Source organism: Canis lupus, chromosome 20 (genome assembly GCF_003254725.2).
Source record: "Canis lupus dingo isolate Sandy chromosome 20, ASM325472v2, whole genome shotgun sequence".
NCBI classification, from domain to species: Eukaryota; Metazoa; Chordata; class Mammalia; order Carnivora; family Canidae; genus Canis; species Canis lupus.
Window position 1 is genome coordinate 51,883,232 of NC_064262.1, and position 24,316 is coordinate 51,907,547.

General features: G+C 40.8%; 1 protein-coding gene across 1 annotated transcript; it reads left to right on the forward strand.

Moving 5' to 3' along the window:
- The first annotated feature begins 22,901 nt into the window (after positions 1 to 22,901).
- Positions 22,902 to 23,855, forward strand: LOC112666983 (olfactory receptor 7G1-like). Its single transcript, XM_025458447.3, has one exon. The coding sequence runs from the start codon at positions 22,902 to 22,904 to the stop codon at positions 23,853 to 23,855; it is 954 nt and encodes a 317-aa protein (XP_025314232.3).
- The last annotated feature ends 461 nt before the right edge of the window (positions 23,856 to 24,316 follow it).

Consider the following 24,316-nt stretch of genomic DNA (forward strand, 5'->3'; position numbering starts at 1 on the left):
ATCTTTAATCCATTTTGAGTTTATTTTTGTGTATGTTAGAAGTCCTAGCTGCAGCAATCAGAAAACAAAAAGAAATAAAAGGCATCCAAATCTGCAAAGAAAAAAGTAAAACTTTCACTACTTACAGATGACACAATACTCTATATAGAAAACCCAAAAGGCTCCATCAAAAAACTGCTAGAACTGATAAATTCAGTAAAGTAGCAAGATACAAAATCAATGTACAGAAATATGTCACATCTCTATACACCAATAATGAAGCAGCAGTCGTTTTAGAATGACTAGAGAACATAATGGGTAAGTTCATTTTAACTTTGGGTTGAAACTTGATTCTTCTTTGAATAGCTCTGTGACATTTCAAATAGCTCTTGATTCTTCTTTGAATAGCTCTGTGACACTTCAATATTGAGTTCCAATTCCTAAGCTCGGTATTTTTGATGAAGGGCAACACCAGCATTAACAGTATAGATCCTCAATTTTATCATCTATAAAACTGCCATAATGGGATTATCTCAGTGGTTTGAGATGAGCGTTAGACCTTTGATCCTTATTAGTGAGGAAACCATCGTATCTTCTAAGAGAATGTAATCCTGATTGTATAATGTGAAAACAATATATTTGTATTTTCCTGATCGGTGATGGTGGGGAGCTTTTCATTTATCTGTTGGTCATCTGTATGTCTTCTTTGGGAAAGTGTCTACTCATGCCTTCTGCCCAGTTTTTAAATTGAATTATTCATTTTTTGGTTGTTGAATTTTATAAGTCCTTTATGGATTTTGGATATGCACCCTTTATCAGATATGTCATTTGCAAATATCTTCTCCTATTCCATTTTTTGCCTTTTAGTTTTATTGATTGTTTCCTTAATTGTACAGAGGCCTTTTATTTTGATTAAGTCTCAATAGTTTATTTTTGCTTTTGTTTCTCTTGCCTCAGGAGGCACATCTAGAAAGAAATTGCTACAGCTTATGTCAAGGAGGGGACTGCCAGTGTTTTCCTCTAGGATTTTTATGGTTTCAGGTCCCACATTTAGGTCTTTAATAATTTTGAATTCATTTTGTGTTTGGTGTAAGAGAATGGTCCAGTTTCATTCTTCTGCATGTTGCTGTTCAGTTTCCCAACCCCATTTGTTGAGACTGTTTTATCCATTGGATATTCTTACCTGCTTTATCAAAGATTAATTGTTCATATAGTTGAGGTTTTATTTCTGGGTTCTTTATTGTGTTCCATTGATTTGTGTGTCTGTTTTTGTGCCACCATACTGTCTTGATGACTACAGCTTTGTAATATAACTTGAAGCTTGGAATAGTGATGCCTCCATCTTTGCTTTTTTTTTTTCAAGGTTGCTTTGGCTATTTGGGACTTTTGTGGTTTCATACAGATTTTAGGAATTTTTGTTCCAGCTCTGTGAAAAATGCTGTTGACATTTTGATAAGGATTGCATTGAATGTGCAGATTGCTTTGGGTAGTATAGACATTTTAACAATATTTGTTCTTCCAGTCTATCAGCATAGAATGTCTTTTTTTTTAAAGATTTTATTTATTTATTCATGATAGACATAGAGAGAGAGAGAGGCAGAGACACAGGCAGAGGGAGAAGCAGGCTCCATGCAGGGAGCCCGACGTGGGACTCAATCCTGGGTCTCCAGGATCACGCCCTGGGCTGAAGGCAGGCACTGAACCGCTGAGCCACCCAGGGATCCCCAGCATAGAATGTCTTTCGATTTCTTTGTGTTATCATCAATTTCTTTCACTAGTGTTTAATAGTTTTCAGAGTACAGGTCTTTAACCTCTTATGTTAGGTTTGTGGTTTGTTCCTAGATATCTTATTATTTTTGGTACAGTTGTAAATGGGATTGATTCCTTCATTTCTCTTTCTGCTGCTTCATTATTGGTGTATAGAGATGTGACTTATTTCTGTACATTGATTTTGTATCTTGCTACTTTACTGAATTTATCAGTTCTAGCAGTTTTTTGATGGAGCCTTTTGGGTTTTCTATATAGAGTATTGTGTCATCTGTAAGTAGTGAAAGTTTTACTTTTTTTCTTTGCAGATTTGGATGCCTTTTATTTCTTTTTGTTTTCTGATTGCTGCAGCTAGGACTTCTAACATACACAAAAATAAACTCAAAATGGATTAAAGATCTAAATGTGAGATGTGAAACCATAAAAAACCAGTTAAAAAGAGAAGAAGACATTAATAGAGATTTTCTCAAAGAAGACATACAGATGGCCAAAGACACACGAAATGATGCTCAATATCACTGATCATCAGTGATACAAATCAAAAGTACAATGAGATATCATCTCACACCAGTCAGAATGGCTAAAATCAACAACGACAACAACATCAACAACAACACAAGAAGCAACAGGTGTTGGAACACCTGGGTGACTCAGCGGTTGAGCCTCTGCTTTCAGCTCAGGGGTGGTCCCAGGGTCCCGGGATCGAGTCCTGAATAGGGCTCCCCATACGGAGCCTGCTTCTCCCTCTGCCTGTGTCTGCCTCTCTCTGTGTGTCTCTCATGAATAAATAAATAAAATCTTAAAAAAAAAGAAACTACAGGTGTTGACAAGGATATGGACAAAGGGGAACCTTCTTACACTATTGGTGGGAATGCAAACTGGTGCAGCCACTGTGGAAAATAGTATGGAGATTCTCAAAAATTTAAAAATAGAACCACTCTATGATCCAGCAATTGTACTACTATGTAATTGACCAAAAAATACAAAGACACTAATTCAAACGGATACATGCACACCAGTATTTATAGCAGCATTCTCTACAAAAGCCAAATTATGGAAATAGCCCATGTGTCCACTGACTGATTCAGTGGGATATGGACTGGACACATGGGATACACACACACACACACACACACACACACACTGGAATATTACTCAACTATACATTATACAATGGAATATTACTCAACCATCAAAAGAATGGAATCTTGCCATTTGCAATGATATGGTTGGAGCTAGAGAGTACAATCTATGCAAAATTAGTCCAAGAAAGATATTGCCACATGACTTCACTCATATGTGGAATTTAAGCAGCAAAACAAATGAGCAAAGTATTAAAAAAGAGAGAGGCAAACCAAGAAACAGACTCTTAACTACAGAGAACAAACTGATGGTTACAAGAGGGGAGATGGGTGTGGGGATGGGTGAAATAGGTGATGGGGATTAAGGAGCACACTTGTTGGGAGGAGCACCAGGGGATGTATGGAATTGTTGAATCACTATTGTACACTTGAGACTTATAATACACTATGTTATTTAACTGGAATTGAAATAAAAACTTTTTAAAAAAATGGGAAAGAGCCAGTCTCTTCAAAAAATGGTATTGGGAAAACTGGACAGCCACATGAAAAGAATGAAACTGGACCACTTTCTTACAGCCTATGCAACTTTCATGTTTTTAAGTGTACAATATGGTGGCAAAATTACACTCACGGTATTTACCAAACATTGCATCTGTTTCTTTTCTTTTTTTTTTTTAATTTTTTTATTTATTTATGATAGTTACAGAGAGAGAGAGAGGCAGAGACATAGGCAGAGGGAGAAGCAGGCTCCATGCACCGGGAGCCCGATGTGGGATTCGATCCCGGGTCTCCAGGATCGCGCCCTGGGCCAAAGGCACGCGCCAAACCGCTGCGCCACCCAGGGATCCCATTGCATCTGTTTCTATAGCTTTCATGAATCAAAGGGAAAATCTGTAGCCATTATGAATAACTTGATCTAATGTAATGTCACAGGACCTGCCCTTGACAACCTCTAGTCTACTTTCTATCTCTATGATTTTTCTTACTCTAGATATTTCATCAAAGAGAAGTCATAAAATAAAAGTTCTTTTGCATCTGGCTTATTTTACTTAGCATAATGTTTTCATGGTTTGTCCATGTTTTAGCATATTTCAGAACTACATTCCTTTTTATGGCTGAAAAATAATCCAGTATATGTGTGTGTGTGTGTGTGTGTGTGTGTGTGTGTGTGTGTCTACATTTTGGGTCTTGTCAGTAATACTGCTATGAACATTGTTGTATAAGTACCTGTTTGTCTTCCTGATTTGGATTCTTTGACTATATACCTGGCAGTGAAATTGCTGGGTTGCATAGTAAGTCTTTGTTTAGCTTTTTTTTTTTTTAAAGATTTTATTTATTTATTCATGAGATACACAGAGAGAGAAGAGAGGCAGAGACACAAGTAGAGGGAGAAGCAGGGCTCATGCAGGGAGCCTGACATGGGACTGGATCCCTGGTCTCCAGGATCAGGCCCTAGGCTGAAGGCAGCGCTAAACCGCTGAGCCACCTGGGCTGCCCTTTTGTTTAGCTTTTGAGGAATTCCCAAATTGCATTCAATTCCGAACTCAGAAAGTTTATGTCCTCTGATTTTGTTCTGTGTAAAATTGTTTAGGCTCATTGGGGCTTCCTGAAATTCCATCTGAGTCTGAGGATCAGTTTTTCTATATCTTGATAAAGGCATTACCGCTTTTTGCACAAAAATAGTATTGAAAGGGATCTCATATATGGTCATTGAATCTCTGTATTTCTTTGTATAGACTGACATCTTAATGATGTCTTTCTACCTGTTAGCACCAGGCACAGTTCCATTTATTTAGATTTCCTCCAGTTTATTTCAGCCATGCGTTTTGTTTTCAGTGTACAAGTCTCTTATCTCCTTGGTTAAATTTATCTCTAGGTGTTTCATTGTTTTAGATGCTATTTTAAACAGAATAACTTTCTTCTATTCAGTTGCTTCTTTCAGATGTGTAAGAACACAACTGATATTGGTGTGTTGATCACCTATCCTGCAACTTTGCCCAGTTCTTTTTTTTTTTTAAAGATTTTATTTATTCATTCAGGAGAGACAGAGAGGGAGAGAGAGAGGCAGAGACACAGGCAGAGGGAGGAGCAGGTTCCATGCAGGGAGCCCGATGTGGGACTTGATCCCGGGTCTCCAGGATTACACCCTGGGCCAAATGCGGTGCTAAACCACTGAGCCACCCGGGCTGCCCAACTTTGTCCAGTTCTTTGCTCAGTGCCTTTCCTGTGGACTCTTTAGGGTTTTTTATATATAAGATCAGGTCCCTGTGAATAGAGATAGTTTTACTTCCTCCTCTCCAATCTGGATGACTTTTATTTGGTTTTCCTGACTAAGAGCTCTGGCTTGAACTTCCAGTTCCATGGTGACCAGCAGTGGTAAGGCAGGCTTCCTTGCCTTATCCCTGATGTTAGGGAGAAAGCTTTCAGTCTTTCAAGTATGGTGTTAGCTGTGGGTTTTCCATTAAAACCATTTAACATCTAGAGGAATTATTGTATTATCCCTAGTTTTCTGAGTTTTAAATTATTATGATACAGATGCAATGAAGTGCCGAGACACCTGCACCCTGATGTTTCTAGTAGCAATGTCCATAATAGCCAAACTGGAAGGAGCCTCGGTGTCCATCGAAAGATGAATGGATAAAGAAGATGTGGTCTATGTATACAATGGAATATTACTCAGCCATTAGAAACGACAAATACCCACCATTTGCTTCGACATAGATGGAACTGGAGGGTATTATGCTGAGTGAAAGAAGCCAATCGGAAAAGGACAAACATTATATGGTCTTATTCATTTGGGGAATATAAAAAATAGTGAAAGGGAATAAAGGGGAAAGGAGAAAAAAATAAGTGGGAAATATCAGAAAGGGAGACAGAACATGAGAGACTCCTAACTCTGGGAAACGAACTAGGGGTGGTGTAAGGGGAAGTGGGAGGGGGGTGAGGGTGACTGGGTGATGGGCACTGAGGTGGGCACTTGATGGGATGAGCACTGGGTGTTATTCTATGTGTTGGCAAATTGAACACCAATAAAAAATAAATTAAAAAATAAATTATTATCATGAATGGGCTTTGGATTTCATGAAATTCCTTTTCTTCATCAATTGAGATACAGTTTTTCATACTTTTGTTTATTAATGTGATGCATTTCCTCGATCTACTTTCTTATGTTAAATCATCTTGAGTTCTTGGATAAATATTATTTGGTTATGGTAAATTATCCTTTTAATTTGGTGTTGGATTCAATTTGTTAATATTTTGTTGAGGATTTTTGTATCTGTATTTATCAGGGATATTCTTTTGTAATTTTACTGTGATGTCTTTATATGGGCTTGGTGTCAGGGTAATGCTGGGTTCATGAGATGATTTAGAAAATGTCTCCATCTCTTAAAATTTTTTGGAAGAATATGAGAAATATTGGTATAAATTCTTCTTTAAATGTTTGGTAGAATTAACCAGTGAAACCCTGTCATCAGGAGGTTTTTTGTGTTGGGCGGTTTTTGATTAGAGATTCAATCTCCTTCCTCATTATTTATCTGTTCAGATTTTCTTTTTTCATGATTCAGTCTTGGCTTTGTTTAAGTTTCTAGGAGTCTCTTCATTTCTTCTAGGTTATCCAGATTGTTGGCATATAATTGCTCATAGTATTCTCTTATGATCTTTTGTGTTTCAGTTTTTAAAAAATATTTTATTTTTAAATTTTAATTTAATTTTTAAAAAAGATTTTATTTATTGATTGATGAAAGACACAGAGAAAGAGGCAGAGACACAGGAAGAGGGAGGAGAAGCAGGCTCCATGCAGAGAGCCCCATGTGGGACTTGATTCCGGTACTCCGGGATCATGCTCTGAGCCAAAGGCAGACGCTCAACCGCTGAGCCATCCAGGCATCCCAGTATTTTATTTTATTTTTTTAAGATTTTACTTATTCATGAGAGACACACAGAGAGAGGAAGAGACACAGGCAGAGGGAGAAGCAAGCTCCATGCGGGGAGCCCGATGCAGGACTCGATCTCAGGACCCCAGGATCATGACCTGAGCCAGAGGCAGACGCTCAACCATTGAGCCACTCAGGTGCCCCTCTGTGGTATCAGTTGTAATGTTTCCTCTCTAATTTCAGATTTTTTTTTTTTTATGATAGTCACAGAGAGAGAGAGAGAGGCAGAGACACAGACAGAGGGAGAAGCAGGCTCCATGCACCGGGAACCTGATGTGGGATTCAATCCCGGGTCTCTAGGATCGCGCCCTGGGCCAAAGGCAGGTGCTAAACCACTGCGCCACCCAGGGATCCCTAATTTCAGATTTTATTAGAATCTTCTCTTTTTTCTTAGTCTAGCTAAATTTTCTCAATTTTGTATATCATTTGGAAAACCAACTCTTTGTTTTGTTGGTCTTTTATATAGTTTTCATGGGCGCCTGGGTAGCTCAGTCAGTTAAGCATCTGACTCTTGGTTTTGGCTCAGGTTATGATTTCACAGGTGGTGAGATGGAGCCCTGAGTCAGGGCTCTGCACTCAGCAGGGAGTCTGCTCAAAGATTCTCTCCCTCTGCCCCTCCTCCAACTTGTTCTCTCTCTCTGTCTCTCTCAAATAAATAAATAAATAAATAAATAAATAAATTAAATCTTTATGTAGTTTTCTGGTCTCTATTTCATTTATTTCTGCTCTTTGTGTTTACTTCCTTCTAAGTTTGACCTCAGCTTGCTTTCCTACTTGAGATCTTTTTTTCTTTTTCAAGTGTAGACATGTATCACTCTAAATATCTCCCTTAGAACTTTTTTTGGAGCATCCCATCGTTTTTAATATATCGTGCTTTCATGTTTTTGTTTCAAGGTGTTTTTATTTCCCTTTTGATTTCTTCTTAGACTTATTGGTTGTCCAGGACTGTATTGTTTAATTTCCACATAGTGTGTTTTCCAGCTTTCCTCATGTTATTGATTTCTTGTTTCATAGCATTTTGGTTGGAAAGAATACTTGTTAAGATTTTATTTTTATTTTTTTGTTTTTTTAATAATAAATTTATTTTTTTTTGGTGTTCAATTTGCCAACACACAGAATAACACCCAGTGCTCATCCTGTCAAGTAATCTTTATAAAACTGCCAAGACTCTTTGGGAACCTATCATATGATCTATCCTGGAGAAAGTCCTATGAGCACTTGGGAAAAATATGTATTCTGAGGTTGTCAGGTTGAATATTCTGTATGTCTGATAGGTCCATTTGGCCTGATGTATGGTTCAAGTCTAATGTTTCCTTGTTGATTTTCTGTCTGGATGATTTCTTCATTGTTGAAAATGGGGCATTGAAGTCCCCTACTATTATTGTATTGTTTATTTCTCCCTTTGGTCTGTTGGTATTTGCTTAATATTTATGTGCTCTGATGTTGGGTGCATATATATTTATGGTTTTTATATTTTGGCAGTGGGACCCAGTAATGGGGGTTGGTCTGGGAGCATGTAGGAGCATAGTTGGAGGGGTTGGTTACAGATGAGCTCAGTGGTATAAACCAGTGACAGAAGGCAAGGTCTGATGCATGTCCACAAGCAACTGTGGGGGCCCCAGCTTTTGGTGAGTTCTTTTTTTTTTTTTTTAAGATTTTGTTTATTTATTTATGAGAGACACAGAGAGAGACAGAGAGGCAGAGACACAGGCAGAGGGAGAAGCAGGCTCCATGCAGGGAGTCCGAAATGGGACTCAATCCCGGATCTCCGGTATCACACCTTGGGCTGAAGGGCGCTAAACCGCTGAGCCACCCAGGCTGCCCTTTTGGTGAGTTCTTTTGCTGCACGATCTCTCCCAGGCATGCACACTGCCATGGAGGTTGGTGATGAGTATCAGGCTGGTGGCTTACAATGCACAGCTGGAGGGACTATCTCCAAGTGAGCAGCACATGGTGCTAGGGGCCAGCAAGAGGGTCTGGGGTAGTGCTTTGCATTCACACAGCTTCAGAGGCTTGAGCTGGCTGCTGGTGTGGGTTAAGGGCTCAGAGTACAGGGGGAGGAATGTGAGGGACTCAGGTGGATGGTGTTACTGAACATGAATAACTGGGGTGAAAGGGAATGCAAGGAGTGGACTTTGTTTTTTTCTGTGACAAAATATGCTAGGTTTTTATGCACTTCAGGTCCCAGTGAACTGAGATCAGTTCTGCTATTCGTATCCCCTGCTTTTTTTAATTTTTTAATTTTTTAATTTTTTATTGATCCTTGCCTTCTGATTATGTCTCAGCTTTGCTAGTCTGGGTGGGGTGGAACTTAAGGCATGTGCGATGCCCTGAAACACTGGGAAACTGATGGCTCAACCACTCGTTCTTTTCTGGTACGGGGACTCTTTCCATCTGAGGTCCCTCTTGGTGCTCACAAATGTCAACTTGGGGAATAGGGTAATGAAGGCAAAATGAAACTGGTTTCCTTCTCGTGTGATTGTTCTCAGGTTTTACCACTGTGTTGGTAAAATTTCTTAAGTGTACTCCAGAGCTCTCTAAGAGTTGTTTTTGTTTGTTGAATACGTGTCTAATTTTTTAAAAATTCTATTTGTTTGAGAGGGAGACAGAGCAAGCATGAGCTGAGGAGAGAGGCAGAAGGGAAGGGGAGAAGCAGAATCTCCACCGAGTAGGGAGCCTTTTGACAGTGGACTCACATGGGGCTCACACAGGGCTCGATCCCAGGACTCTGTGTTCATGACCTGAGTCGAAGGCAGGCTTAACCTACTGAGCCATCCAGGTAGCCCTGAATTGCACCTTGATTATATATCCATCTTCTTTGCCTCTTTTTATAATTTTTTAAAGATTTATTTTTGTTTTTTTTTAAGACCTTTTATTTTATTTACTCATGAGAGATATAGAGCGAGAGAGAGAGGCAGAGACACAGGCAGAGGGAGAAGCAGGCTCCACGCAGGGAGCCCGACGTGGGACTCGATCCCAGGTCTCCAGGATCATGCAGTGGGTTGCAGGCGGCGCTAAACCGCTGCACCACCGAGGCTTCCCTAAAGATTTATTTTTGTAAGAAAGAGTGCAGCAGGGAGAGGGGCAAAGGAAGAGGGAGACAAGCAGACTTCCCACTGAGCAGGGATCCCAGGACTCTGAGATGGTGACCTGAGCCGACATCGAGAGTCAGATGCTTAACTGATGGAGCCACCTAGGTGCTCCTGCTTCTTGTTATAGTTTTTTACATAAAGTCTATTTTATCTGATGTAAGTATAGACACCCCTGCTCTCTTTTGGTTTCCATTTGCATGGAATACCTTTCTCCACATCTCCACTTTCAGTTTATGGTGTGCTTAATTGATGAAGTGAATCTTTTGTAAGCATGATATAGCTAGATTAGATTAAATCTCATGATAGGGATTAGAAAAAAAGTCTATTCATCATTTTATGTGTTTTGATCAGAGAATTTTACATTTAAGTGATTATTGATAGGTGAGTTCTTACTATTGTCATTTTGTTAACTGTTTTCTTGGTGTATTGTAGATCCTTTTGCTCCTTTCTTCCTATATTACTGTCTTCCTTTGAGATTTGTTGATTTTCTGTGATTTGTTGATTCCTATTTTTTTTGTATAGGGTTTTGATGTGTGGTTAATATGGGGCTTACATTAAACATTTTAGTTGTAACAGCTGTGTTAAGCCAACAACTTAATTTTGATTACATACAAAAGCTCCACCCTTTTACTTCCTTCATTTCATATTTTTGGTGTGTCAATTTATCTTTTTATATTGTATGTTTGTTCAATTATTGCAGTATAGTTATATTTAATAATTTTGTTTTTTACCATTACCCTAGAGTTACAAGTGATTTACACAGCACCCTTAAAATGTTATATTTTTCTATATTTGACTATGTTTTTACCTCTATCACTGAGTTTTATATTTCAATATGTTTTCATGTTATTAATTGACATTTATTTTAGCTTGAAGAACCACTTAGAATTTCTTTTAAGACTGGTCTAGTGGTGATGAACTCCTTCAGTTCTTCATCTTTATCTCTCCTTCAGTTCTGAAGGACAGCTTTGCTGTGTAATGTATTCTTTTTTTGGTAATGTATTCTTGGTAGGTTTTTTCTTTCAATATTTTGCATAAAGCATCTCACTCTCTCCTGGCTTTCAAGATTTTTGCTGAGAAATCTGCTGATTGTCTTATGGGGTTTCCCTTGTATTTTTTTAATTTATTTTTTATTGGAGTTCAATTTACTAACATACAGAATAACCCCCAGTGCCCGTCACCCATTCACTCCCACCCCCCGCCCTCCTCCCCTTCTACCACCCCTAGTTTGTTTCCCAGAGTTAGCAGTCTTTACGTTCTGTCTCCCTTTCTGATATTTCCCACACATTTTTTCTCCCTTCCCTTATGTTCCCTTTCACTATTATTTATATTCCCCAAATGAATGAGAACATATAATGTTTGTCCTTCTCCGATTGACTTACTTCACTCAGCATAATACCCTCCAGTTCCATTCATGTTGAAACAAATGGTGGGTATTTGTCATTTCTAATAGCTGAGTAATATTCCATTGTATACATAAACCACATGTTCTTTATCCACTCACCTTTCGTTGGACACCGAGCCTCCTTCCACAGTTTGGCTATTGTGGCTATTGCTGCTATAAACATCAGGGTGCAGGTGTCCCGGCGTTTCATTGCATCTGTATCTTTGGGGTAAATCCCCAACAGTGCAATTGCTGGGTCGTAGGGCAGGTCTATTTTTAACTCTTTGAGGAACCTCCACACAGTTGTCCATAGTGGCTGCACCAGTTCACATTCCCACCAACAGTGTAAGAGGGTTCCCTTTTCTCCACATCCTCTCCAACATTTGTTGTTTCCTGCCTTGTTAATTTGCCCCATTCTCACTGGTGTGAGGTGGTATCTCCTTGTGGTTTTGATTTGTATTTCCCTGATGGCAAGTGATGCAGAGCATTTTCTCATGTGCTTGTTGGCCATGTCTATGTCTTCCTCTGTGAGATTTCTCTTCATGTCTTTTGCCCATAACATGATTGGATTGTTTGTTTCTTCGGTGTTGAGTTTAAGAAGTTCTTTATAGATCTTGGAAACTAGCCCTTTATCTGATATGTCATTTGCAAATATCTTCTCCCATTCTGTAGGTTGTCTTTTAGTTTTGTTGACTGTATCCTTTGCTGTGCAAAAGCTTCTTATCTTGATGAAGTCCCAATAGTTCATTTTTGCTTTTGTTTCTTTTGCCTTCGTGGATGTATCTTGCAAGAAGTTACTGTGGCCGAGTTCAAAAAGGGTGTTGCCTGTGTTCTCCTCTAGGATTTTGATGGAATCTTGTCTCACATTTAGATCTTTCATCCATTTTGAATTTATCTTTGTGTATGGTGAAAGAGAGTGGTCTAGTTTCATTCTTCTGCATGTGGATGTCCAATTTTCCCAGCACCATGTATTGAAGAGACTGTCTTTCTTCCAATGGATAGTCTTTCCTCCTTTATCGAATATTAGTTGACCATAAAGTTCAGGGTCCACTTCTGGGTTCTCTATTCTGTTCCATTGATCTATGTGTCTGTTTTTGTGCCAGTACCACACTGTCTTGATTACCACAGTTTTGTAGTACAACCTGAAATCTGGCATTGTGATGCCCCCAGATATGGTTTTCTTTTTTAAAATTCCCCTGGCTATTCGGGGTCTTTTCTGATTCCACACAAATCTTAAAATAATTTGTTCTAACTCTCTGAAGAAAGTCCATGGTATTTTGATAGGGATTGCATTAAACGTGTAAATTGCCCTGGGTAACATTGACATTTTCACAATATTAATTCTGCCAATCCATGAGCATGGAATATTTTTCCATCTCTTTGTGTCTTCCTCAATTTCTTTCAGAAGTGTTCTATAGTTTTTAGGGTATAGATCCTTTACATCTTTGGTTAGGTTTATTCCTAGGTATTGTATGCTTTTGGGTGCAATTGTAAATGGGATTGACTCCTTAATTTCTCTTTCTTCAGTCTCATTGTTAGTGTATAGAAATGCCACTGACTTCTGGGCATTTATTTTGTATCCTGCCACACTGCCAAATTGCTGTATGAGTCCTAGCAATCTTGGGGTGGAGGCTTTTGGGTTTTCTATGTAGAGTATCATGTCATCGGCGAAGAGGGAGAGTTTGACTTCTTCTTTGCCAATTTGAATGCCTTTAATGTCTTTCTGTTGTCTGATTGCTGAGGTTAGGACTTCCAGTACTATGTTGAACAGCAGTGGTGAGAGTGGACATCCCTGTCTTGTTCCTGATCTTAGGGGAAAGGCTCCCAGTGCTTCCCCATTGAGAGTGATATTTGCTGTGGGCTTTTCATAGATGGCTTTTAAGATGTTAAGGAATGTTGCCTCTATCCCTATACTCTGAAGAGTTTTGATCAGAAATGGATGCTGTATTTCGTCAAATGCTTTCTCTGCATCTAATGAGAGGATCATATGGTTCTTGGTTTTTCTCTTGCTGATATGATGAATCACATTGATTGTTTTACGAGTGTTGAACCAGCCTTGTGTCCCGGGGATAAATCCTACTTGGTCATGGTGAATAATTTTCTTAATGTACTGTTGGATCCTATTGGCCAGTATCTTGTTGAGAATTTTTGCATCCATGTTCATCAGGGATATTGGTCTGTAATTCTCCTTTTTGGTGGGGTCTTTGTCTGGTTTTGGAATTAAGGTGATGCTGGCCTCATAGAATGAATTTGGAAGTACTCCATCTCTTTCTATCTTTCCAAACAGCTTTAGGAGAATAGGTATGGTTTCTTCTTTAAACGTTTGATAAAATTCCCCTGGGAAGCCATCTGGCCCTGGACTCTTGTGTTTTTGGGAGGTTTTTGATGACTGCTTCAATTTCCTCCCTGGTTATTGGCCTCTTCAGGTTTTCTATTTCTTCCTGTTCCAGTTTTGGTAGTTTGTGGCTTTCCAGGAATGCATCCATTTCTTCTAGATTGCCTAATTTATTGGCGTATAGCTGTTCATAATATGTTTTTAAAATCGTTTGTATTTCCTTGGTGTTGGTAGTGATCTCTCCTTTCTCATTCATGATTTTATTAATTTGAGTCTTCTCTCTCTTCTTTCAATAAGGCTGGCTAATGGTTTATCTATGTTATTAATTCTTTCAAAGAACAAACTCCTGGTTCTGTTGATCTGTTCCACAGTTCTTCTGGTCTCGATTTCGTTGAGTTCTGCTCGAATCTTTATTAACTCTCTTCTTCTCCTGGATGTAGGATCTATTTGCTGTTTTTTCTCTAGCTCCTTTATGTGTAAGGTTAGCTTTTGTATTTGAGTTCTTTCCAGTTTTTGAATGATTGCTTGTATTGCGATGTATTTCCCCCTTAGGACTGCTTTTGCTGCATCCCAAAGATTTTGAACGGTTGTATCTTCATTCTCATTAGTTTCCATGAATCTTTTTAATTCTTCCTTAATTTCCTGGTTGACCCTTTCATCTTTTAGCAGGATGGTTCTTAACCTCCACGTGTTTGAGGTCCTTCCAAACTTCTTGTTGTGATTTAGTTCTAATTTCAAGGCATTATGGTCTGAGAATATGCAGGGGACGATCCCAATCTTTTGGTATCGGTTCAGACCCGATTTGTGACCCAATATTGGTCTATTCTGGAGAAAGTTCCATGTGCACTTGAGAAGAATGTGTATTCAGTTGAGTTTGGATGTAAAGTTCTGTAGATATCTGTGAAATCCATCTGGTCCAGTGTATCATTTAAAGCTCTCGTTTCTTTGGAGATGTTGTGCTTAGAAGACCTATCGAGTATAGAAAGAGCTAGATTGAAGTCACCAAGTATAAGTGTATTATTATCTAAGTATTTCTTCACTTTGGTTAATAATTGATTGATATATTTGGCAGCTCCCACATTCGGGGCATATATATTGAGGATTGTTAAGTCCTCTTGTTGAATAGATCCTTTAAGTATGATATAGTGTCCCTCTTCATCTCTCACTACAGTCTTCGGGGTAAATTTTAGTTTATCTGATATAAGGATGGCTACCCCTGCTTTCTTTTGAGGACCATTCGAATGGTAAATGGTTCTCCAACCTTTTATTTTCAGGCTGTAGGTGTCCTTCTGTCTAAAATGAGTCTCTTGTAGAGAGCAAATAGATGGGTCCTGTTTTTTAATCAGTCTGAAACCCTGCGCCTTTTGATGGGGTCATTAAGCCCGTTCACATTCAGAGTTACTATTGAGAGATATGAGTTTAGTGTCATCATATATCTATTCAGTCCTTGTTTTTGTGGAATGTTCCACTGAACTTCTTCTTAAAGGGGAATTTTAAGAGTCCCCCTTAAAATTTCTTGCAGAGCTGGTTTGGAGGTCACATATTCTTTTAGTTGCTGCCTGTCTTGGAAGCTCTTTATCTCTCCTTCCATTTTGAATGAGAGCCTTGCTGGATAAAGTATTCTTGGTTGCATGTTCTTCTCATTTAGGACCCTGAATATATCCTGCCAGCCCTTTCTGGCCTGCCAGGTCTCTGTGGAGAGGTCTGCTGTTACCCTAATACTCCTCCCCATAAAAGTCAGGGATTTCTTGTCTCTTGCTGCTTTAAGGATCTTCTCTTTATCTTTGGAATTTGCAAGCTTCACTATTAAATGTCGAGGTGTTGAACGGTTTTTATTGATCTTAGGGGGGATCCCTCTATTTCCTGGATCTGAATGCCTGTTTCCCTTCCCAGATTAGGAAAGTTTTCAGCTAGAATTTGTTCAAATACATATTCTGGCCCTCTGGCCCTTTTGGTGCCCTCGGGAACACCAATTAAACGTAAGTTTTTCTTCCTCAGGCTGTCGTTTATTTCCCTTAATCTATCTTCATGGTCTTTTAATTGTTTGTCTCTTTTTTCCTCAGTTTCCCTCTTTGCTATCAACTTGTCTTCTATGTCACTCACTCGTTCTTCCACCTCGTTAACCCTCGTCGTTAGGACTTCTAGTTTGGATTGCATCTCATTCAATTGATTTTTAATTTCTGCCTGATTAGCTCTAAATTCTGCAGTCATGAAGTCTCTTGAGTCCTTTGTGCTTTTTTCTAGAGTCACCAGTAGCTGTATAATAGTGCTTCTGAATTGGCTTTCTGACATTGAATTGTAATCCAGATTTTGTAACTCTGTGGGAGAGAGGACTGTTTCTGATTCTTTCTTTTGAGGTGAGGTTTTCCTTCTAGTCATTTTGCTCAGTGCAGAGTGGCCAAAAGCAAGTTGTATTGGGAAAAGGAGAAAAAGAGAGGAGAGAAAGAAGGAAAGAAAAGAGAAAGAGGAAAAAAAGGAAGAAAAAAACGAAAAAAAAAGAAAAAGAAAAAGAGAAAGAAAAAGAAAGAAAGGAGAAAAAGGGGGGTGGGGGAAGGAAACAAATCAAAAAGCAAAACAAACAAAACAAGAAAAGAACAAAAAAAAAAAAAAAAAAGAACCACGGGGGAGTATCTTCTGATTCTGTGTACTTTAAGTCCCTTGGCTTCCCCTGGAACGTCCGTCTAGCTGGTCTTCTGGGGGAGGGGCCTGTTGTGCTGATTTTCAGGTGTTAGCAGTTGGGGGAGCTGCTCTGCCCCCTGCCTAGTGCAGGGCTCAGTGGGGGATGTTTACCCCGTGAGGCCCCAGGAGCAACAGCCCTAGTGGTGGGGCCAGCTCTGGAAACCTGGATTCAGCTCCGGCAGGAACTCCGGAGCTCTCCGTCTGCAGGGCCTGGAGGCTCCGGGGCGGGGCCGCTGATCTGCTCAGCTCGGGCCAGGAGCGTCCTTGCTGTGCTGGGCCCTCCCGGCCTCTGCCTGTCCCGGGGGGAGGCCGGATCCTGGGCTGTGTCCCGGCGCCCTGTGCTCCGGGGTCTGCGCTGTTGGATTCGTGCTCCCGGCCACGCAGCCCCCTCCGCGGAGCCGCCGCCCGAGCCCCTCCCAGCTGCTCCTGGAACCGCGCAGCCCCCTCCGCACGGAGCCTCTTCCTCTGCCCGAGCCCCTCCGAGCTGCTCCCGCCCCGCAGCCCCCTCCGCGGAGCCGCCGCCCGAGCCCCCCGAGCTGCTCCGGGTCCCGCCGTGCGCGCTGCAGCCCTTAGGGAGCTCGGCGCACTCTCCTGGGCGCGCAGGTGTCTGTTACTGTCCCAGGGAGCCCGAGGGCATCCCCGCCCTCCTGGGTCCTGCTCCAACTCCCTGGGAGCCCCTTTCCGCCCGGGAAGGTTGGTGCAGCTCCTGCTCCTCCGGGACGGGGCTCTCCTGTCCTGGGGACACTCGCCCCGGCCTCAGCCCGGCTCCTCGCGGGGCCCCTCCCCCTTGGAGGCCTTTGTTTCTTTATTTCTTTTTTCCCGTCTTCCTACCTTGATAGAAGCGCAAACTCTTCTCACTGTAGCATTCCAGGTGTTCTCTCTTTAATTCTCAGGCCGAATTCATAGATTTTCAGGATAATTTGAAGGTTTTCTAGGTAATTTGGTGGAGACAGGTGACCTGGGGACCCTACTCTTCCGCCATCTTGCCCCTCCCCTCCCTTGTATTTTATGAGTCTTTTTTCCTTTGCAGAACCTCCAGAATCAGTGATGAAGATCCAGGACAGGGAGTTGTAATGGTCAGGGTTAGCAGAATGCATGCAGTCTGCTATGGGTGCTAGCTGTAGTTTTCTGCATGGTAGCACAGCTGACTGTAAATACTTGCATGGTGGTGAGGGTCAGGACAATGTCAGGGGTCAGCCATGGGTGTGTGCATGGTGGTAGAAGCCAATGATAAAAGTTGGGGTTCTCTGCCTGAGTATGCACAGCTGTGGTTTCTGGGGCTGGTGGTATGCATTTGTATCATGACAGAGATAGCCATGAATATGCATGGATTTGGGGACCAGGGATAGGGAATGGGGCTGGCTGCATGCACATGTGTAGCTATGGGGGCCAGGACCAGCTGTGAGTATGTGTTCAGGGGCCATGGTGACTTCTAGGATGAAGACACCTGTGGTGGTGGGAATGGAGTGGGACTCAAGCTGTTGGTCTTTGCATGTGAAAATCTGCAGAACTCTTGGTGATGAAAACTGCAGGGAGACTATAGTAGCTGAGCTGGCTGTTGGTTTCCTCAGTGATGAAAGCTGCTGGAGTCATCTGTGGAGCAGGCCTCTGGGGTCTGCAATGGTGAACACTTGATAAACAAAATATGGTATATATACACAATGGAATATTGTTCCTTAAAAAGGAAGGAAATCCTGACCTACAATACATGGATGAACCTTGAGGACATAAAGCTAAGTAAATGAGCCAGTCACAAAAGGACAAAAATTGTATGAATCTATTTATGAGGCACCTAGAGAAGTCAAAATTATAAAGCCAAAAACGGAATGGTGGTTACTAGGGGCTAGGGAAGCAGGAGACCTGGCCTTATCAAAATGACATAGAATTTTATGTTTTTAATTTTTTTTATTTTTTTTTACCAGATGAAGACTTCTGGAGATTGGTTGCATAACAATGAGAAATACTTAACATTAATGAACTACACACTTAAAAATGGTTAAGATCACTCATTGTTAGTGTACAGAAATGCCACTGATTTCTGTGCATTGATTTTATATCCTGCCACATGGCTGAATTGCTGTGGGAGTTTTAGCAATCTTGGGGTGGAATCTTTTGGGTTTTCTACATACAGTACCATGTCATCTGTGAAGAGGGAGAGTTTGACTTCTTTGCCAATTTGAATGCCTTTTATTTCTTTTTGTTGTCTGATTGCCAAGGCTAGGACTTCTAGTACCCTATGATCCAGCAATTGCACTACTGGGTATTTACCCCAAAGATGTAGTGAAATGCCAGGACACCTGCACCCTAATGTTCATAGCAGCAATGTCCACAACAGCCAAACTGGAAGGACCCACGATGTCCTTTGACAGATGAATGGATAAAGAGGAGCACTGGGAGGATCCCTGGGTGGCGCAGCGGTTTAGCGCCTGCCTTTGGCCCAGGGCGCGATCCTGGAGACCCGGGATCCAGTCCAACGTCGGCTCCCTGCATGGAGCCTGCTTCTCCCTCTGCCTATGTCTCTGCCTCTCTCTCTCTCTCTGTGTGACTATCATAAATAAATACAAATTAAAAAAAATAAAAAAAGAGGAGCACTGGGTGTTATGCTATATGTTGGCAAATTGAACTCCAATGGAAAAAAAAAGAGGATGGTATATATATATATATATATATATATATATATATATATACACACACACACACAATGGAATATTACTCAGCCATCAGAAAAGGTGAATACCCACCATTTGCTTTGATGTGATTGGAACTGGAGGGTATTATGCTGAGTGAAAGCAGTCACTTGGAGAAGGACAGTCATTATATGGTTTCACTCATATGTGGAATATAAGAAATAGTGAAAGGGATTATAAGGGGGAGGAGAGGAACTGAGTAGAAAAAAATTAGAGGGAGACAAACCATGAGAGACTTCCTAACTCTTGGGAAACAAACAAAGGGTTGTGGAAGGGGAGGTGGGTGCGGGGATGGGGTAACTGGGTGACAGGCACTGAGGAGGGCACTTGATGGGATGAGCACTGGGTGTTATACTATATGTTGGCAAGTTGAATTTAAATAAAAAAATAATTAACTTGAAAATCTTTGTTATAAAAAAAGATGAAGAAAATGATTAAGATGGCAAATTTTATGTTCATGTTAATGTTTCAATCCACAGTCCCCTAAGTAATGAACACTGTACCTTAACTTGTGACAAAATATTGCATAGCAGTCAGAATGGCTAAAATAAACAACATAGGAAACAATATTTACCCAAAGAATACAAAGATACTGATTTCTAGGGCCACACACAACCTGATGTTTATAGCAGCATTTTCAACATTAGTCAAAATATGGACAGAGCCCAAGTGTCCATCGACTAATATATGGATAAAGAAGATGTGCTATATCTATACAATAGAATACTGCCTAGCCAGAAAAAGAAAATGAAATCTTGCCATTTGCAACAACATAGATGGAGCTAGAGGGTATTTTGCTAAGTAAAATAAGTCAGCTAGAGAAAGACAAATACCATATGATTTCACTCATGTGTGGAATTTAAGAAACAAAACAGATGAATATAGGGGAGGGGGAAAAAGAGCAATAGAGGGAAACAAACCATATGAGACTCAACTACAGAGAACAAACTGGGGGTTGATGAAGGGATGTGGGTGGGGGATTGGCTAGATGGGTGATGGGTATTAAGGATGGTACTGTTATGATGAGCATCAGTTGTTGTATGTAAGTGATGAACCACTGAATTCTACTCCTGAAACTAATATTGCACTGTATGTTAACTAACTGGAATTTGAATAAAAACTTGAAAAAATGAAAATGTGACCGTGAAAACCTAAGGTGGGAGTAGCAGTTCTGTTTGAATTAATCAGAGAATTATTGCAGAGAATAGATTAGAATATATTGTATAAAACATCTTGTATATGCTCTGTGTATACACAGTGAAGATCAATGTTTGGGAAACATTTAAAGACTCAGAGATAAACCTTTGGGTGTTTGCATTTTTATAATAACATAGTTATATTTTTAAATATCTTATTTATATTACATATAATATAGCATATTAAGATATATTAAAATATACATCATGTATATAAACATGCACACTGTATTATCACACCCCAAATAGGTATCAGAATTCCTTATAACATTGATTAGATGGCAATATCTTTGTCCATAACTAAGAAAAAAAGACTTAAATTTTTTATTTTTAAAAGATTTTATTTATTCATGAGAGACACAGAGAGAGGGGCAGAGACATAGGCAGAGGGAGAAGCAGGCTCCTTCTGGGGAGCCTGACTGGATCCCAGGACCCTGGGATCACCACCTGAGCAAGAGGCAGACGCTCAACCACTGAACCACCCAGGTGCCCCAGAAAAGAAGACTCTTACCAAGTTAGAGAAGGATGGTGTGTCCACAATTACCAATAATTTGAAATGGATGGATACCTACCCTTTACATCGATATGGGTGAAACTGGAGGGCATTATGCTAAGTGAAATAAGTCAATTGGAGAAAGACAATTATATGGTTTAACTCATATGTAGGAATATAAGAAATAGTGCAGAAGACCATAAGGGAAGGAAGGAAAACAGAATGGAAAAAAATCAGAAAGGAAGACAAACCATGAGAGACTCTTAACTCTGGAAAAGAAAACAGGGTTGCTGGAGGGGAGGTATGTGGGGGGATGGGGCAACTGGATGACGGGCATTAAGGAGGGCACAGGATGTGATGAGCACTTGGGCGTTATATGCAACTGGTGGATTATTGAAAATTACATCTGAAACTAATGATGTACTATATGTTGGCAAATTGAATTTAAATAAAGAATTTGGAATGAAGATGAGCAGACACAGGTGGAGAAAAGTACCCGATGTACACTCGGTCTCACAGGATCAGGGAATTCCTTCCTTCCAGATTCTTGGTCTTGAAGGATTTGCGTTTGCCTGGGATCTCAGTGACAATGAGAATGTTTGACTAATGAGGAGCTTTGGAAATTGAACCTCTAGGGGATACAGAGACTGCAATCTGCCTGTGACCACTTATTTGAGCAATTCTTCCCATGAAAAGTATAGCATAATTGAGCCTCCTCCCATAGATGATCCTGCTTGCTCAGGAGCCTACATCTCATTCAGTTCCTCTGCCCCTTTCTGAGTACAAATTTCCCAGGTGGTGCATTCGGGGGAAATGTCAATCCTCATTCCACTGTGATGCCAGCCAGGTAACCTACATCGATGTTTGGAAACGAGGGCAGGTGTTTTACTCCAGGTTCATCGAGGGGAAGTCAGGAAGAGAGTACATGTACTGATGACTAGAAGGAAGTCATCCAGGGTTCTCCTGCCTGTCTGTCATCCCCTTCACATCCTTGTACTTTGTACCAATCTCAAGTACCTCCATTTACTAGTGTACCCACTCTCTAGATTAGTCAGGACCATTTCTTAATGAATAGAAATCTGCTTTAAAAAAATAGGATGGACATTTACTGAATGGGCTCCACAACAGATTGGAAGTGGAAGAAAAGTGAATTAATGAATGAGGAGACAAGGTGGCAAACTTAGGCCTGACCATAGAGCCGATGTCAGCAGATGAACCGTTCCAGGACAAAACACAGATCAGACTAGATAAAAGGGCCAAAGGCATACTATGCGGAGGAAATGGAGTCTGGATACAGACAAACAGGCTGAAAGCAAAGGAAGAAAAACGGAGCCTCAGCCTCCCTGTGGTCTGCTCTGGTCCACGCGCTCAGCCCTGGATGACTCCCAGGGCCTCTGACTCCAGCCTGGGAGCTGGAGAAGCCTCCACACCTGCAGACTTGAGGCAGGCCCTGTTCCCTCCGGCAGGCTTTCCCTTCCTGAGTGGACCGGGGCTTCTTCAGGAGACCCCACTCCAACGTTTAAGAGGTTCAGGCCCAGCTCTGAGCTACCTCGACCCCCGTCCCTGACCTCAGCAGACGTCCAGATGCATGTTTGAGGTACCTCACGTATGTACCCTGTTGCTCCACCGGGCAACTGCTGGAAGCTTTTCCAACTGTTCTTTCTTCCACTGGGGAAGAGACCTTGTGATCTGTAGCTCGCCTCACAGGGTTCTTTGCTCTCTGGAATTTTGAAGCCTTTAAAAATAGAAGATCTGTAATAAAAAAAAAATAGGATGACTGTTAGACAAGTCTCTGACATTTACTTACAATTTTGTGGAGGTGAGAGGGCAGAAAAAATTTGGCAAAGTTCACTTTATCTTCCCATTCCTGGCTCCTGACATACTTACGTATTACCTCAGTTGCTTGCCAGCCACTGAGGTCTCTGGGCATCCAGACAGCATCTTCAGCTGCCTCCCCAATCTGTTTCTTTATAAAATTACCAAATGTTTCAAATAATCAGAACACTATAGATAGTACAGTATTAAGAAATGGCCACCTGGCAACCCTTGTGGAAATTAATAAGGGATGACACTCTGCTATATCAGCTTCAGTTTTTTGGTAATGGAACAGGATAATATGCCTTCAGAAGGCATTCATTTCTTATCCTTCTCTATTAGTCTCTGTCCCATCCTAAGACAGTGTTTGTCTCTGATGATGCTCCTTCTGCTGGCCTAGAAAACACACATTTGACTGTGTTGTCACTTCACCTTCTCCATCAGATCCATCAACAACATGGGACTCAGAAACAACACAGGGGTTTCAGAATTCCTTCTAATGGAAGTGACAGAGGATCCAGAACTGAAGCCCCTCCTCTTTGTTCTGTTCCTGTCCATATACCTGGTCACCATCCTGGGAAACCTGCTCATCATCCTGGCTGTCATCTGTGACTCCCACCTCCACACCCCCATGTACTTCTTCCTGTCCAACTTGTCCTTTACTGACATCTGTTTAAGCACAACCACCATCCCAAAGATGCTGGTGAACATCCAAGCAGAGGATCAGAGCATCACTTACACAGGCTGCCTCACACAGATCTACTTTATCCTGGTTTTTGCTAGTTTGGAAAGTTTCCTTCTTGCACTAATGGCCTATGACCGCTATGTGGCCATCTGTCATCCACTGAGGTACACGGTCATCATGAACTCCCACCTTTGTGGCCTCTTGATTCTACTGTCTTTGTGCATTAACATTGTGGATGCCCTGATGCACAGTCTGATGGTGTTGCAACTGTCCTTCTGCACAGACCTTGAAATCCCTCTCTTCTTCTGTGAAGTTGTTCAGGTCATCAAGATTGCATGTTCTGACACCCTCATCAATAACATCCTGATATATTTTGCAACTAGCGTATTTGGTGGTATCCCTGTGTGTGGAATCATTTTCTCCTATACTCAGATAGTGTCTTCTGTTTTGAGAATGCCATCAGCAGGTGGAAAGTATAAAGTTTTTTCCACCTGTGGGTCTCACCTCTCTGTTGTGTCCTTGTTCTATGGGACTGGTTTGGGGGTGTACATTAGTTCTGCTCTTACTAGCTCTTCCAGAAACACTGCGGTGGTTTCAGTGATGTACACTACTGTCCCCCAAATGATGAACCCCTTCATCTACAGCCTGAGGAACAGGGACATGAAAGGAGCCTTGAGGAAACTCATGAGTAAGATACCATTGTTTTTTCAGGAACGTGCTGTTTAATTTCCACATATTTGTATATTTTCCATTTGTCCTTCAGCTACTGATTTCTATCTTCACACCATGGTGATCAGAAAAGATACTTTGCACGATTTCAATATTTTAAAATTTAAATTTATTTAAAAATTTAAAATTTACTTTGCACATTTTCTACCGTTGTTGGATGGAGTGTTCACAGATAACTGTTAGGTTTTGTTTGTTTATTATGTTTTCCAAGTTCATTCTTTCTTTTTTATCTATCCAGGGGCACTAAGCATTGTTGAAAGTGATGTATTGAAGTCTCTTGTAATATTGTGGAAACATGTATTTCTTTTTTTTTTTTTTGAAACATGTATTTCTTACGTCACTTCTATCATGTGTGCTTCACTCATTTTGAGGCTCTGTTGTTTGGTGTTTGTATGTTTGTAATTGTCACACTGTCTTGATTATTGACCTTTAAATCTGTATTTCTGTGTACCTATTTA